This window comes from Vombatus ursinus, unplaced genomic scaffold (genome assembly GCF_900497805.2).
Source record: "Vombatus ursinus unplaced genomic scaffold, bare-nosed wombat genome assembly UNPS02006779.1, whole genome shotgun sequence".
In the NCBI taxonomy this organism is placed as follows: domain Eukaryota; kingdom Metazoa; phylum Chordata; class Mammalia; order Diprotodontia; family Vombatidae; genus Vombatus; species Vombatus ursinus.
In genome coordinates this window covers 6,402,230-6,418,808 of record NW_020946557.1, presented here as the reverse complement: position 1 = coordinate 6,418,808, position 16,579 = coordinate 6,402,230, and the positions used below count along the sequence as shown (strand labels likewise).

General features: G+C 37.7%; 1 protein-coding gene across 1 annotated transcript in view; it reads right to left on the bottom strand.

The window, feature by feature from the left end:
- The window catches only part of NT5DC1 (5'-nucleotidase domain containing 1), a 250,170-nt gene that overhangs the window by 32,609 nt on the left and 200,982 nt on the right, over positions 1-16,579 (bottom strand). The window contains exons 10-11 of the mRNA XM_027848682.1: positions 16,250-16,402; positions 6,312-6,474 (exon numbers count right to left, since the gene is read on the bottom strand). Coding sequence (XP_027704483.1) covers positions 6,312-6,474; positions 16,250-16,402 — 316 coding nt within the window. The remainder of the gene's footprint in view (positions 1-6,311; positions 6,475-16,249; positions 16,403-16,579) is intronic.

Genomic DNA, 16,579 nt, shown 5'->3' with positions numbered 1-16,579 from the left:
CCTCTCTTTATACTCTTTGCCTTGGTAATCTCAGCTATTCCTATGGCTTCAGTTATTACCTCTATAAAGATAAAGTAAGATCTAATTCCAATGACTTTCTAGAGCTTCAATTCTTGAGTGTCCAGTTGCTTGCTAAGCGCCTCCAAGATGTCCAGTAAGCTCCTCAAAGCCAATATGTCTAAAACCAAATTTACCCTTTCTCCAAAACCACTCCACTTCTTCCTAACTTCTCTACTTTTGTTGATGGCTCTACCACTCTCCTAGTCACCCACATTTGCTACCTTGGAATTATCCTTAACCCTTCCTCTCTCTCATCTACTACATCCAATTAGTTACCAAGGTCAGTTGATTCTACCTCATAATATCTTTCACATCTACTCCTTCCCTTTTTATTCCTCCTGTAATCACTCTAGTTCAGGCCTTCATCTCATATCAGCTAGACTACTATAATAACCTAATTCTTCTGGCTTTCAATCTTTCCCCTTTCCAGTACATCCCTCACACTGCCTAACCTTTCTGATACAATACCCTGTGTGTCACTATTACGTACTCAAAGACCTTCAATGGCTCCCTATTGAGTAAAGTATAAAATATTTATTGTGGTATTAAATGCCTTCTACAGTAAAACTTCAATCTATATTAACAATATTGTCAAAATAGGAAGAACTAATATTTACAAAACCTACCTCAGAAAGTTGTTGAAATCACTTTATAAACTAAAAAAGGCTACGGTAAAAAATGCAGAGGGGCAGATGGGTGGCTCAGTGGATAGAGCATTGGGCCTGAAATCAGAATGACCCGAGTTCAAATGCAGCCTCAGTCACTTAGCCTTAGTTTCCTCATCTATAAATGAGCTGGAGAAGAAAACAGCAAAATCATTCCAGTATCTTTGTGAAGAAAACCCTAGATGTAGTCATGAACCTGAATGGACATGACTAAAACAACTGAACAACAACAAAAGAATGCAGAACTTCAGCTATGGGTAAAAGGCCAAACTTCTCTATTTCTGTCAAAGGTACAACCGTTCTTCCAGTCTCCTAGGTTCAAAATCTTGGAGTTATCCTTGATTGCTCCCTTTCCTTCCCACCACAAATACAATCAGTTGCCAAGTGTTGCCATTTCTACCTCTATATCTCCTCCATTCAACCACTTTTCTCTCTTTATATACCACCTTAGTTCAGGTCCTCATCATATCCCATCTAGATTATTATTATAATTTCCTAATTGGTTGCCCTTCCTTAAGCATCTCTCAATCTCCCAATCTCTCCATCAGAGGTATCAAATTGGTGGCATGTAGGTAGCCCCAGAGTGCAGTGGTAACCAGAATAAAGTGTAATTGGGAAATGTTTAACAAAATAAATTATAGTACAACATAATGTTAACTGTGGTTTTTTAAGTCAATTTGTAGCCTGCAAGGATCCATCTTCACTTGTTTGATACAAACCTACACTAGTTAAAAAAATGATTTTCTGAATGTTGAAAATTGTCTTTATGTGCAACTAGGGAAAAATTAAAATATTATTTTTAAAAAATGATTTTCCTTAAGCACAGGTCTAACCATGTTACTCTGCTACTCAGTAAATTCCATCTACTTCCTATTACCTCTAGAGTCAATTATAAACTCCATTTAAAAGTCTTCCACAATCCTCCCATCCTATTTTTCCAAACTCCTTGGACATTACTCTTCCTCTTGCTCTCTGTGATCCAGCAAAGCTGGCCTCTCTCTTCCTCCCCCATCTCTATGTCTTTTGTACTGGCTGTCTCCCATGTATAAAATGTTCCTACCACCCCTCCATCTGAAGAATCCCTCTCTTCCTTCAAGGCATAGCTTAAGCAACATCTCCTTCGTGAAGCCTTTCCTGACCCTCTCAACTGCCCTCTCTCTCAAATCAACTTGTATTTAACTACTTTGTATTTATTCTCTTTATAGTTATTTCTTTATATTTATATAATTTATTTATATAAATGTTATAAGATGTTATTTCTTTCTTTATATTTGTGTAATTAAGAAATATCCTTCACTTCCTTGCGGGAATTTTAGTTCCTTGACAGTAGGAATTGTTTTATTTATTGTATCTGTATCCCTACCACCCACTAGACTGCTTGGCACATTTTGTGGTTATTACATCATTTTAGTTGTGTCTGACTCTTCATGACCCCATTTGGGGTTTTCTTGGCAAAGATACTGGAGTGGTTTGCCTTTTCCTTCTCCAACTCATTTTACAGATGAGGAATTGAGGCAAACAGGGTTAAGTGACTTGTCTAGGCTAGTAAGAGTCTGAGGCTGGATTAGAACTCAAGAAGATGAGTATTTGTGACTTTAGGCTAGGTGTTCTATCCACTATGCCACCTAGCTGCCCCACAGTGGGCCCTTAATTAATGCTTGTTGGTTGGTTGAGTGGTTGCCCAAGGTCACACATCTAGTATTTGGCAGAACTAGGATTTCAACTCAGGTCCTATGATTCTAAGTTCAGTGCTCTGTCCACATTGTTATGCCATCTGTTAAGAGGTGTTACTTATTAGACAAAAGCTCTGAAAGAAAAAGTGTATGGGGTTGCAAGCACAGTAAATATAAACAAGTAGGTATGGTGAGGAGTAGGGACACGTCTTCTGTGACTAAAGCCAAAAATGGAGAGAGTAGCTGATGGTGTTGAGAACTTTTGAGGGATGGACGAAAGGAAAGTCAAGCATCCTCTGGTGGATGACCTCAATCTTCTCAGTGAAATGGGAGGCAAAGTCATTGGCTATAAGTGGATGAAAGAAGCAAGGACTTTCCGGGAGAAGAAAAGATTTTGAACATGCTTTGCAGAATAAGACAAGAAGTAAGCAAGATTAAAACATGATTGCAGGGCATCAGTAAGGGCTTAGCTGAGATTATGTATATTTATAGTGAGCAAAATTTATAATAATATATAAATATATAATAACATATAAATTTATAGCGAGTAAAATCAAAAATTTCACAATTTTCTCTATCTGTATTCAGCAGCCCAAATCCAAGGATGGAGATTATTTTACAAAGTAATTTACATTTTACATTATCATATTATTATTTTATCTATTATATTTATACAATTATATTATTATTTTCCATTATTATTAATTACAACCTGTATTTATAATAAAAATTAAAAACACGCAAACAACTCAAATAATTTTGTAGGTCCATGAGAATTTGGGTTAACTTTTTTTTTTTTTGGCAAGGCATTTGGGGTTAAGTAACTTGCCTGGAGTCACACAGCTAGTAAGTGTTCTGTGTTTGAAGCTAGATTTGAACTCAGGTCATCCTGACTCCACGGCCGGTGCACTATCCACTGCCTAGGTGCCTCCTGGGTTAACTATTTTTTTTTGTGTTATCATCTTGCATCAGTCCACAGGAATATAGATTATTTATCTTGGAATATGTCAGACACTGGGACCTCATTGTCAAATGTTTTCATTTGCTGTTTAAAATTTCAAAATAGTTCCTAAAAAAGATATCCATTCTTGATACATAAAGTTCAAAGCCTTTGGGGTCATTTTTGAGTGAGTAAGATCAGCTGTTAAATGCAATGCCAGATCTGACAAGGCCAGAATTATATGCTATAAAGTTATGGAAGTGGTTTCAACAATTAATTCAGGTATTTTAAAAGTATAATGTAATGTAGTTATATATGCTTTAATGTTTGCCAAACTATCTATCTGTCTGTCTATCTGTCTATACAATATACATATACCTACATGTACACATACATACATACATACATACACACATACCCACACATGTAGCCCTAGTATATAACAACATAAAACAATCTGCAAGTTATACACCACGTAGGCTAAAGGACAGTGGGAAATTATGACAAACAAGGTTCTCTATTAGGAGCAAGCAAAAACTTATTCTTTGAAATCTTGCATGTTTGTATATCACTTGCTGAGTGTCTAGAACAGGGATGGAGAACTTGTGGGCTTGAGGCCACACGTGGCCCTCTACGTACTCAAGTGCGGCCCTTTGACTGAATCCAAACTTCACAGAATTAAATCCTTTCATTAAGCCAGTTGGTTCACTTAGGGACTTCTTTGAGTCTATATGGTGCAGATAAGATGCAAATTTACATTGGAAGAGGGAGGTTTCTCAACTGGGAGTTCCCAATACCAGTGAAATCACAGATTCAATTCCTATCCTTAGCCCTTTGTTCAAGACACTGCAGTAGGTTAAGGAAACAGGCCCTGGCCTCAGGGAGCTTAAATTCTGCCATTACTGATGTTATTGGTGGTGGTGTGAAACCAACAGGCAGACAGATAAGTAAATAGAAGATAAATTGAGGAGGAACAGAGTACTCAGAAGTCAGTGAGGAGGGAGGGGCACTGGTGCTGAGTACTGAGCACACATCAAGATGGAATACATTTTCCACATATGGAAAAGCTTTACTGGGATTGGAGTTGAAGTGTGTTTGGGGAACAGCCAGCAGGCCAGTTTGGCCAGAACACAGAAGGGAAGTCCTGCTCAGTAAGGCTGGAAAGGTAGGTGGGAATCAAATTAGAAAGGGCTTCAAATTCCAGGCTGAGGGCTTTGTATGTTATCCTTGTGTCAGTGGAAGGGAAGCATGCCATTCTTTCTCAAAAAGAGTGTCAAGTGTTGATGCATGAACAGGGATAGAAATGAAAGAAAAAAATGCATTGTTTCAACTGGAGAAAGAGACAAGTTTATTCATTATGAGATGTTTAGAAGTTTCAGCTAGGTGGATCCATGGATAGAGTGCCATGCCTGGAGTCAGGAAGATCTGAATTCAAATCTGGCTTCAGACACTTACTAGCTGTGCAACCCTGGGCAAGTCACTTAACCTCTGTTTGCTATAATCCACTGGAAAAGCAAATGGCAAACCGCTCTGGTATCTTTGCCAAGAAACCCATGGATACTATGGTCCATGGGATCACGAAGAGTCCAACATGACTAAACGGATTAAACAACAAAAGAGAGTAGAATGATTTGGGACCTTCCTGAAAAAAAAGGGGGATGAAAATCAGCCTTACTCCTTTGCTCACTCTTAATACTGATCCTACAATTATCGTCATAGTTCAAACTCTGCAAAATGCTATTCCTTTATTTTATAAAAAAATAACAAAGGGCATCATATTACACAATCGAAAACACTTATTAATCATCTACTATGGGGGCAGCTAGGTGGCGCAGTGGATAGAGCTCTGGCCTTGGAGTCAGGAGGACCTGAGTTCAAATTCCATCTCAGACACTTGACACTTACTAGCTGTGTGACCCTGAGCAAGTCACTTAACCCCGATTGCCTGACCAAAAAAAAAAAAATCACTTACTATATGCCAAGTACTATGCTAGGCACTGGAGCAGAGGTGTGCTGGCAAATGGGGAAAAAATGAATATATGATAACTCTAAAGTTTAATCTGCATTATTAATTTTTTCTCCATCATTTTAAGCCTAGACAACCAGAAGACAATAGTTCAAGCCTTGATTTGTAGGACTTGCCCATTTCTGAGTTGTAAATGTTCACACTGAAAATTTAACAATTGGGTCTTGGAGTCATCATGAGCTGACACTAGCACACCTCTTCACTGGGGATGCTAAGAATGAAATCTCTGCACTGGGGCAACAAAGACATAGAACGGTTTCAGTCTTGATGATAAGTACATACATAGGCACATAGAGAATAAAAACAAATAAATGCAAAGTAGTATGGGAGGAAGGACAATGGTAGTTTGCAGCATGCTGATTAAACTTCTGCTCACAATGCAAATTCAACAAGCATTTATTTGGCACCAATTACATTCCAGGTTCTAAGTGAGGTACTGGAATAAATTTACAGGAAAAATATTGAGGGTTGAGTTGCTCACTATTTGTAATGCTGCTCGTTTTTAGATAATCTAACCGAGCATTCAGTATATTGACCGAGGATGATTTCCATATTTTAAGAGACGTGTAATTTCAATGATTTAGGACTCCCTCTATCGACTCACATCACAAGCCCTTGGCAACTTTGTTACTAGGTTAATGAATCTCCAAAGATAAGTATACTTCCAGGTCCGTAGTCAAACTCTTTTCAGATCAGCAAGACCTGTGTTTGTGCTTGGCTGGTCTAGCCTCTTGAGAGACCGCTGTCATCTCCATGCCACAGAAATGGATCTGGAGCTAGGATTTCTATCTATTTTTATTAAAATGATGAGCTGGGTTTCCTGCCTGAATATTCATACAAAATAAATCATATTATGAGGTGGTTTATTTCCCTAGTTACAAAATGACAAATTAATATAGGTATGAAAGATAAATGTCATGTAGTTATCCAGTCTTTCTTTTCCTTACCTGTTATAGCTTCCAGACTTGGGATCGCAATAGTGCTGTAATGATGAATTTGCTTACAAAACCACGTGAATGAATTTGCAGAGCTTTCCAGTCCCAGGTTGCCATCAACAAATAAAGAGCCCCATTCTTTAGAAAATGAATTTAAAGGCTTTTTTTGCTGCCCCTGAGAGAAGAGGAAAAAAAATACAGATAAATCAGATACATCAAATCAAGATCATGTAATGGGCTAAATATTTTTTCCCTCCACAGAAACAGTATCAACATTAAAAAAAAAAATGTAGTAAAAGCAGTTACTAATACTTCACCAAACTATGCCTTTATTGGTAGAGTAATGTGGTTTAGACTGCCATTAGAATAGTACTCCAAGTGGGAAACACCAATCCTAAGGTATTTCCAGAGAAGTGGTAAACAAATGAAAAAACAAAACAAAGAGACAGAAACATGGCAAAGAATATCTGTAAGATGCATTTCTAAAACAAATTTATTTTCTGAGTAATACAAAGCTCCAGATGTGTGTTTAGATTTATAAACCTTTGTGCTTTCCACATTTATTCTGCATTCTCCATTTCTCTTATTTGACCACCAAATGAAATCCATTTCCTATTTTTGGGTGGGTGGGGGGAGTGCTTCTGCTGATATAAGATCACATGATTTTTTTGTACATCTTAATATTATAAATTTTTTGGTTATATACTTATTTGGACCCAACTTCATAAAGAAAGGTGAGATTTTCTTTTTAGATGCCATTTATCTGAGAACCCACTAAGAAGAAATGGCTTAATTTCACTAGAGACATTTCAAGGCATTATGGGATCTGATAGCTATGTGTGATAAAATTTAAAGGCGACATCTTCAACAATCTGGCGCTAACCTACCTTTCTAGGTTTATCATAAAGTATTTTTCTTTACACACAATATGGTTTGGGTGAACTACTGCTCTTGCTTTTTCTCACCTATCATTCTTTATCTCCCATCTTTATGCCCTTGCATAGGCTGTGTCCCCCATGCCTGGAAAACACTCCTTTCTTACTTCTGTCTCTTAGAATTCTTAGTATCCCTCAAAGCACACTAAAGCAACAGTCTTCTTTGTAAGGCCTTTCCTGATCCACTATAGTACTAATGCTGTCAATCCCCACCTCCCATTATCATATATTTGTTTTATATACACATTTATGGGCAGCTTAGGTGGCGCAGTGGATACAGCGCCAACCCTGAAGTTAGGAGGATCTGAGTTCAAATCTGGCCTCAGATACTTACTAGTTGTGTGACCCTGGGCAAGTCACTTAACCCTGTTTACCTCAGTTTTTCCATCTGTAAAATGAGCTGGAGAAGGAAATGGCACGCCATTCCAGTATCTTTGCCAAGAAAACCACAAATGGAGTCACAAAGAGTCAGGTTACTGACTAAACATAACAACAACAAATATACATTTACATGTTGTTTCTAATAATAAAATTTTAGCTCCTTGAGGGCAAGATTTGTTTCCTCTTGGTCTCTGTATCCCTGGTGCCTAACACAGCGTCTGGAACATAGGATGTATTTAGTAAGTGTTTGTGGATTGACTTATGTGCAATGTTGTTATGTGCATATGTTGTTGTTTAGTCAATTAGTCATGTCCGACTCTTCTCGGCCCCATTTGGGGTCTTCTTGGCAAAGATATTGGAGTGGTTTGCCATTTCCTTTTCCAGATCATTTTACAGATGAAGAAACTGAGGCAAACAGGGTTAAGTGACTTGTCTAGGGTCACAAAGCTAGCAAGTATCTGAGGCCACATTTGAACTCAGGTTTTCCCAACTTCAGGGCTAGCTCTTTATCCATTTGGTGCTGAGCAGCCCCTATACGCATATACCTACTTACATGCAAAGCTATCAAATACTCTGCTGTCCGGGTCTCTAATATCCTGCCTGTTTTAAAATTATTCAAGAATTTGTATATACAGGATGATGGCAATTTTTGGAGATAGATGAACCTCAACATAAACCTTTTTCTTCTATGCCTATGTAAAAATGGAGGTTTTTTGCAGGATAATTTTGCTTTTATCTTCATTTCAGGTCTTACATTAATTTTGACAAAAACAAATTTAAACCCTGCTGTGAGTTAGCTAGTAAGATTTTACAACACCTGAATAACTCCAATACTTTGGCGTACATCTCAAAGAGAAGGCATTATGTCTCTTTTAGTAAACCTATAATCTCATGAGGAAGCTATGACAAACATGTAATCAAAGGAAATATAATAATTGCTCAAGTGTGCAAGAATATTTAGGCAAGGATTTCATTGGTGGATTGGAGAAAGGTGGGTCATACTTATTTTTTCCCTTGGTATTTAGGAATAGTCTAAAATGAATTACTTTTTCCATATACTACTGGAGCATTATAAGTCTGCTTGCATGAGGGAAAATTTTAAAAAAAAAAAGGCCTAATGAAATTCTCCTTTTTAATTTTAAAGTGTCAAGTACATGTTCTATGGAAACCTAATTATAGAGTTGTTGTACTGCTGTCACAAAATTGGCCTATGTTTTCAAATTCCATGAGGAACTTTTTCACACAACATGCACAAAACAGTAGAATTGCCCCCACCCCTACCCCCTTGTAATTCATTCTGACCTTTTTTGTCACCCCTTTTCCCTCAAAATGTGGTTGCACAGGGCAGTAATTATTTTCATAGATTCTTATAATTTATTCTTATTGTCAAATCCACTGATAAAGATCTAATATAAAATTCACCCCTCCTTCTCTGGAAAACTTAAGATGATGCATTTAATTCCAAGCTCAACAGGATAATGATTCCTCTTATGTAAAAAGGGAAATGTCCCTAACAGAAGAAACACAGTATCTTTAATATCACCCTTTTATGCTGTATTGGTAAACCACAGAAAGGAAAGGAACTTGTGTTTATACTGAGGCCAGGAAAAATGGGACAGCTGCAAAGAATCAAGTCTCCAAAACACTAAGAAGCAAAAGGTTATACAGGTATGTCTCCTTTTATACAAGGAGAGAGAGAGAGAGAGAGAGTGAGAGAGAGAGAGAGTGTGTGTGTGTGTGTGTGTGTGTGTGTGTGTAAGGGGATGTGTCCTTGCAAAACTGTGAGAAAATAATATTTTTGAAACCTGAGTTATTTCATTAATTTTTTTTCAATTTCTGAAATAGTCTCTGAGTTATTTTTAATAGCTAACTTTCAAGTTTTTCTCTCCTGCTCTTCCTAACAAATCACAAGCAAGCCTGAGTGACATTTTACCAGGAGGAAAACATCCTCACATAATGGAATAACTCCTTAATTTATTAATTATTTAAATGGAATATTTGTTTATAGGATTTCCTTGAATCAGGACCTACCTGTAAAGACTTCATTAAGTAACAATTTAGCCTACATTTTCTAACTCGGTCTTAATAAATTGTTAGAATTTCCTTTAAAACTTGAGGAAATTAGGGGAAAAAGAAGTTTATTCTGAACCACTTTATAAATCAGTGGTAATACAAGGATTGTCATTTGGAGGTCCTGAAATTTTTTTTTCACCCAACTTTTCATGTGATGAATACTCCTTCCTATTCCCTAATTACTCACTGGAAAAATTAAGGGGAAAAAAATGTTCATTCTCAAGGCTAACCACAAATATCCTATTGTTGAGGCAACTAGGTATCATAGTGGATAGACAACCTGGAGTCAGGGAAAGCTGAGTTTGTAATCTTCCCTCAAAGACTTTACTAATTGCGTGACTCTGGGCAAGTCATTTAAGCTCTCTCTGCCTCAGTCTCCTGATCTATAAGATGAGAGGGTTGGACTGTAGCATTTTTAAGTTCTTTTCAGTACTGTCTCTATGACACATGGAATTTGAATCTCAAAAGGTTTTGTTTATTGATGGCAAACAGGGCTTTATGTTCACCAAAGAGTTAAAATAAAGGAAAATATTGTTTCTTTGAAATTACAGGAAAAGTTGGTTTAGGCAATGAAATAAGATAATTTGTTTTTGTTGGTCAGTGTTCTCAGTCTCAGGCTGACAAACTCTTCTGCAAATTCACTCAGCAACCTATCACTGACTATTGTGGCAATAATGATATCCATTTCTCTCTCTCTCTCTGTTTTCTAATAGTGAGAACTTTAAATTTATATTTCTTTCCTTTTTGTCTTTCCAAAATGATCTGCTTATTTCTTTCAGTCAATTTTTCACCAATATTAGGAGTTCCAAAAGAAATTCAAGATATTTCTCAATTTGTTACCCATTTTATTATTTAGTCATAAATCTACTCAAATTTGAAAAGGGCCTGAAGAGTACCTCCTAAATGCAGCTGTAGAAGGTTCATAGCTACATGTGTAGCTCCGGGTACAAAGAATGTGCAAAAGCCACTGCTTGGGAATCAGGACATCTGGCTCTTAGTCCTGACTCTACCACTAACTACTACTAGTGCGACCACGTAACCTCTGCGTGTCTCACATTCCTAATCTGCACAATAAGACCTAGATGACTTCTAAGGTTCTTTCTCAAATTAATATTCTATGACTCTGTGATATTCTACAACTTAAACTATTCGGGGTTTTTGCATAATTTCCATAATGGCTGACTCGACAAATTATTGAATAGACTGTGTTCTATTCATTTTGAGACAAAACAGAAATGACTAGCTAACTGCTTGTGCCCCTGTCTCCTTCACAACACATCTCTTTTCCTAACTTTGCTTTTTCTGTTAAGGGTGCTGCCATCTGAACCACTCACGTTCATGACCTAGGAATCATCCTTGATTGTTCAATCTTCTTACTATCTACCTCCCCCCCCATCAATCTCTTTATGTCAAATTAGTTGTCAGATCTTGTCAATTTTATTTTCATACTATCTTTCTAATCTATCCCCTGCTCTCTACTCATACCACAATCACCCTTAGTCCAGGCTCATAGCCTTCCTAACTAAAAATTCCTTACCCTCAACTCTTCAATTCATCCCCTATATAGCTGCCAAATCGATTTTTTGTCCTAAGGTGCATCTCCGCCCATATCAATACTCTGCTCAAGAAGCTGTGATAGCTCTCCATTTTTTTCAACAATAAAACACAAACTTATCTGTTTGGCATTTAAAGCCATTTACAGTTTGGCTTCAACCTACCTTTCCAGACTTATTATGACTACCCCTCATGCATACTACATTCCAGTCAGAGTGATCTGCTTGCTGTACTGGATGTTACATATATAACATTTCTTTTGACCTCCATACTTGGAATATATTCCCTCCTCACTATTTCCTTATAAAATCCTTGGCTTCCTCCAAAGCACAGCTCAGATGCTACCTCTCCAGGAGGCCCTTCCTAATTATTCCAACCTTGCTACTCTTCTCCCCGCCCTCTTTCCAAATACTTATTATTCAATTTGTATATATTTTGTATTGACTGTATTTACTTTCCTTCTAAGGTTGCCTTCTGTCATAGGTCCATTTCTCAAATCGTTACCCATTTTATTACAGCAAGATTCCCTCTCCTCTGGCCGCATAGCTTATGCTACTTTTTTCTTGAAGAATGACAATGCTGTCCCAGGGAACTGAACAGACCAGAAGACTTAGGCTCAAGTTGGACCTACCTTGGCACAAATTTTTTTTGGGCAGCCTCTTATTGATGTGGCTTCCTGGTTAGGGTCTTTCATGCTTGGCAGATGTCCCAAGATCACATGAATCACCAGACCCTGCCCCTGATGATCACACACATTTCCATGGAGTAGAGGAGGAAGTCTACCCAAGCTAAATGCTGCAATATCCTTGTTGAATATCCTTTCTTTGCTATGGTTGGCCTCCTCTTATTAACTGCTGAATGACTCACGAGTCATTTTGTTCCAACAACTCATAAACTAACTAATGGGTTACAGGTCTGAGTTAGGCCTTCCCATCACACCTTTTATCTATTCTGTATGCATTCTTTACTAGGCAGTTAGATGGCACAGTAGATAGAGTGCTGGGCCTAGAAGCAGGAAGACTCATCTTTCTGAGTTCAAATATGGCTTCAAACACATACTGGCTGTGTGTCACATAGACAGTTTTGATACATTTCCCCAACAGAATGTACCCTTCAGCATAAAGATGGCATCTTGTCTTTTTGCCTCCTTGACTTAGTGTACTGTCTTACAGGTCCTACAAAAACATTTATTGAATTAGAATCTGATATTTGTTGTTGTTCGGCCATTTCAGTCATATCTGACTCTTTGTGACTCTATTTGGGATTTTCTTGGCAAAGATACTAGAGTGATTTGCCATTTCCTTCTCCAGCTCATTTTACAGATGAGGAAACTGAGGTAAACAAGGTTAAGTGACTTGCCCAGAATCACATGGTGAATGTCTAATATTCTACTCTATCACTCCAAGGACGTGTTTGATAGTTCTAGATAGAATATCCTGGGGCTAAGTTTGGCTAGATAATAGTCAGAATGGCAAAGTGACATATTGCTTTATTTTTAGAAATATTTGTATAAGAGTGTTGAGATGGGTAATAGGAGACCTGTGTTATAATACTGGCTCCAACATTTATTAGCAGGGCGAGACCATGAGTCAGTCTCAACCTCACTATCCACAGCTGTAAAATGGTAAGAATGCTTATGCTACCTTTCCTCCCAGGGTTGCTGTTAAGAATGTTTTGTAAAACAAAGTGTTACATAAATTCAAGTTATTATTATTATTATTATTCTTTGAATCTTGCTCTTTAAGGTTTCTATTTTTTGCTTATGTGCAAAAGTAACTATGGTAATTTAACTGTGAACATCCCTCCTCTCTCCCCTGTGCAGCAGAGTGGCTAACCACTTGACAAGCAGGAGAGGTCTGCACAACCTAATGGAAAGCTGGCTATGGAATAGGAAGACCAGGGTTCATATCCCAGCTCAGCTATTTACTATCTGCATAACTGTTGGAAAAGCATTTAGTGTCTCTGGGACTCAGTTTCCTCATCTATTAAATGGGTCCCTCTTATTCTAAATCTATAATTCTATAATCAGCTAAGTGAGGCAATGGATAAAATGTTGGGCCTAGAGTCAGGAAGACTCATCTTCCTGAATTCAAATTTGACCTCAGATGCTTACTAGCTGTGTGACCCTGGGCAAGTCACTTAACCCCGTTTGCCTCAGTTACTTCATCTGAAAATGAGCTGGAGAAGGAAATGGCAAGGAACTCCAGTATCTTTGCTAAGAAAACCCCAAATAGGGTCACAAAGAGTTGGGCATAACTGAAAAACGACTGAACAACAACAACAAAAAAATCCATTAAGCTCCATTCAAAATGTTCCCTGTTCTTACCCAAAATTCTTAGCTCCCATTCAAACCACTGCAAATGAAAGTGACATAGAAATTCTCTGCTGAACGTGTGCCCACCCAAGAGTTTCTCCAGAAAGGAAATTCCTGTCAATTTTTCTGAATTCAATTCACGTCTAAGCAAGTCATAATTGTATTTCTATGGACTAATAAAGAAACTACACATACTGCCTGCACATGCAGAAAATGTAAAATTCCTGATTCCTTTCAACCCATGGCCTATAATGATAACTTGAGAAGATTTGGTTATTTTTTTTTTTAAATTCCACTTACTAAGAAGTTATTGCTTTACTTGTGGTGAGTAAAAGAACTGGAAGTATAGGATGAAATACTTGTGTGATCACACACTTTCCACTCACAAAACAGTTTGCATTTACCCTGTTTGGTCTGCTGACTGACATATTTGGTTGGAAAGAAATAATCTATATTTTTCTAAGCAATAACCAAAGACTACTCACTCTACCTAGCCTCCCCGCAACATACACAATACTTTGTTTGTCCATTTTATGGGAATAATGTTTTAATATTTTCCTCCTACCAGAGTGGTTAAGAATGTTTGCACCTACCTCCCCGTCTCACCTCCCTCTCCCTACCCCATCTCTTGAAGCCACAGGAAAGATTATGAACTTTAATGACTTGCTGTATTTACTTCCTGGCTTTGAGGTTTTCTCTTGGCCATGATGTCAGAAGTCTACTATACAGAGGAATAGAACTGATACTGAGATTAAAGTGGGAAAAATACCACGGTAGAATCTGATTTTTTCTGGGCTGTGATTCTAAGTTTCTATTTGTAAAAACACAACTGCAACAATAATAAACAAAAGAGTTACTTCAGTCATCCTGAATCTCAGGGCCAACTGTTCATTTTTGACTTATATGACAAGGGATTTCCCAAAAGGTTAACAAACAGGACCACAAAGGCAAATATGTATCCAAGCTGCCATGAAACCTCTGCCAATAATGGGCCCATCAATAACAAATAGTCCCTTAATCACAAACAAACACAAATAAAGCAAGTAGGTATTCAGTCTTGCCAGGGTTGCTTTGGAGCAGAGCACTGTAAGAATATTCTGGAGTTTGAGGTCTCTGAAGAAAACATATCTTTTCCTTCCCATGCCAGAGACACAGATCAATCATTGTGCATTAAAGTAGGAGCCTGAACCCAAGCTGTTACTGAATGAGCTAGGACACACCTCCCTGTCCTTCTGATGCCACTTGCTCCTCCGGTCTCCATGGTCTTCTAGCTCCACATATTGCTACTCTAAGGCCAGCCCTTCTACCAATCACACACTTTGTTCAATGCCTCAGTTGGAAGCAGGGATTAGGGAAAGGCTGTTTCTGGAAGCCCATTCCTTCCCTTCTCTATTCTTTCATTTTCTTCTCAATCACTGCAGCATCAGGAGAAATATCTAGTGAAGAGAAGTTGCCTTCCCTTCTAGACCATAGTCATAGTAGTCAGACCCTTATCCAAACTATTATTTAATATAAAATTATCTCTTGCCCACTTTGGCATTTCATGGCATGAGTTTTGGGGAAAACTATAGGTCAATTTTCACTAATAGGAAAATATGTCTATGAAGGGGATACAGTCTGAATACTATTGGGATATTTTTTCCATTGCTCCTTTTTTCCCTTGCCTTATTCTATCTTGCACTATGCTTATACTTCAAACAACTTTCCCCTCCAGGTGTGTAATAATGGATAGGGCATTAGATATGAGTCAGGAGGACTGCACAAGTCATTTAATCTTTCTGTGCCTCAGTTTCCTCATCTATAAAATGAGGGAATTGGACCCTATGGTTTCTAAGGCTTCTTCTAGCTCTAAATCTATGGTTCTATGACTTAAGTTCCCCTCAGCAAAAACCAATCTGTAACCTCACTAAACCAAGAAAGCCACCTTGAACCCCTCTTTAACCTAAACAACACAAATCTCTACTTTATATTACCCTGAAGGAACTCAAGGAATGTTAAACATCTTTAAACTCTTCCCCTATTCTAGTTATTAAATCCAAACCTAGATGAGGCTTACTTTTAGCTGGGACTTTCTTCTTATATTAATTATTGTCACAACTTATGATATGTTTAATTTCTAAATCTCCTTTTGTACTTTTCTCCCTTTTTCTTTTCCTGATATAATTCTTCCATTTAGGCAAGAAACAGTTTACTTTCCAACAGCTCTTTATTCCAGGACAAGTTCCGTAGCTTATTATATTATATAATAATATATATTTATATTATTATATATTATTATATATAATATATATATTATTTATAATATTATATTATATATATTATATAATGAGGCATCCAAGTTAGTTCAATTTGACAAATGAAGAAACAGGGAATGAACTGCTTTCTTGGTGAAGCAAAGAAGACACATAGTATAAGTCTAATGATTCATGATTTGACTTTGCTGGTATCCCTCAGTATGTATGTGGTGCCTCAGAACAGACTGAAAAGCGACACTCAGTGAAGACGGGAATCAGGTCTATGTCATGATTGTAGCATTTTGAAATTATCAGTAAGATAATTTCTTACCCCAGAGAACCAATCTAGCATGGAGATTACTTGCCAAAAGATTTTTTCATTCTTGGCACAAGTGGCCTCTGAGATATTTCAAACATAAAGGTTTCTCTTTCATGAAGTTAGCTGTAGAGAATCCTTACCTCATACTTTCCTTTCTTCTCCAAAGGTTCTTCTCTTTCAGACGCCATGCCTTCGTCCTCTCTGAGCTCTTCTAAGATGAGGACCGTCTCCCAGTTACTGTAGTGACAGGCTGGGAAAATATCTGAATGCATGCTGTCACCAAAATAAGCAACCTGTGGGTCAGACAGCAAGTTAAAAATGGGCCATATGTTTGATAAAGCCACGTTCTTCTTTCCATATTCCCATATCCCATCCTTCCTCCGGGATGGGGAAAGAGGGGGGAGGAGGGTGGGAGGGAGGGAAAGAGAGAGAGAGAGAGAGAGAGAGAGAGAGAGAGAGAGAGAGAGAGA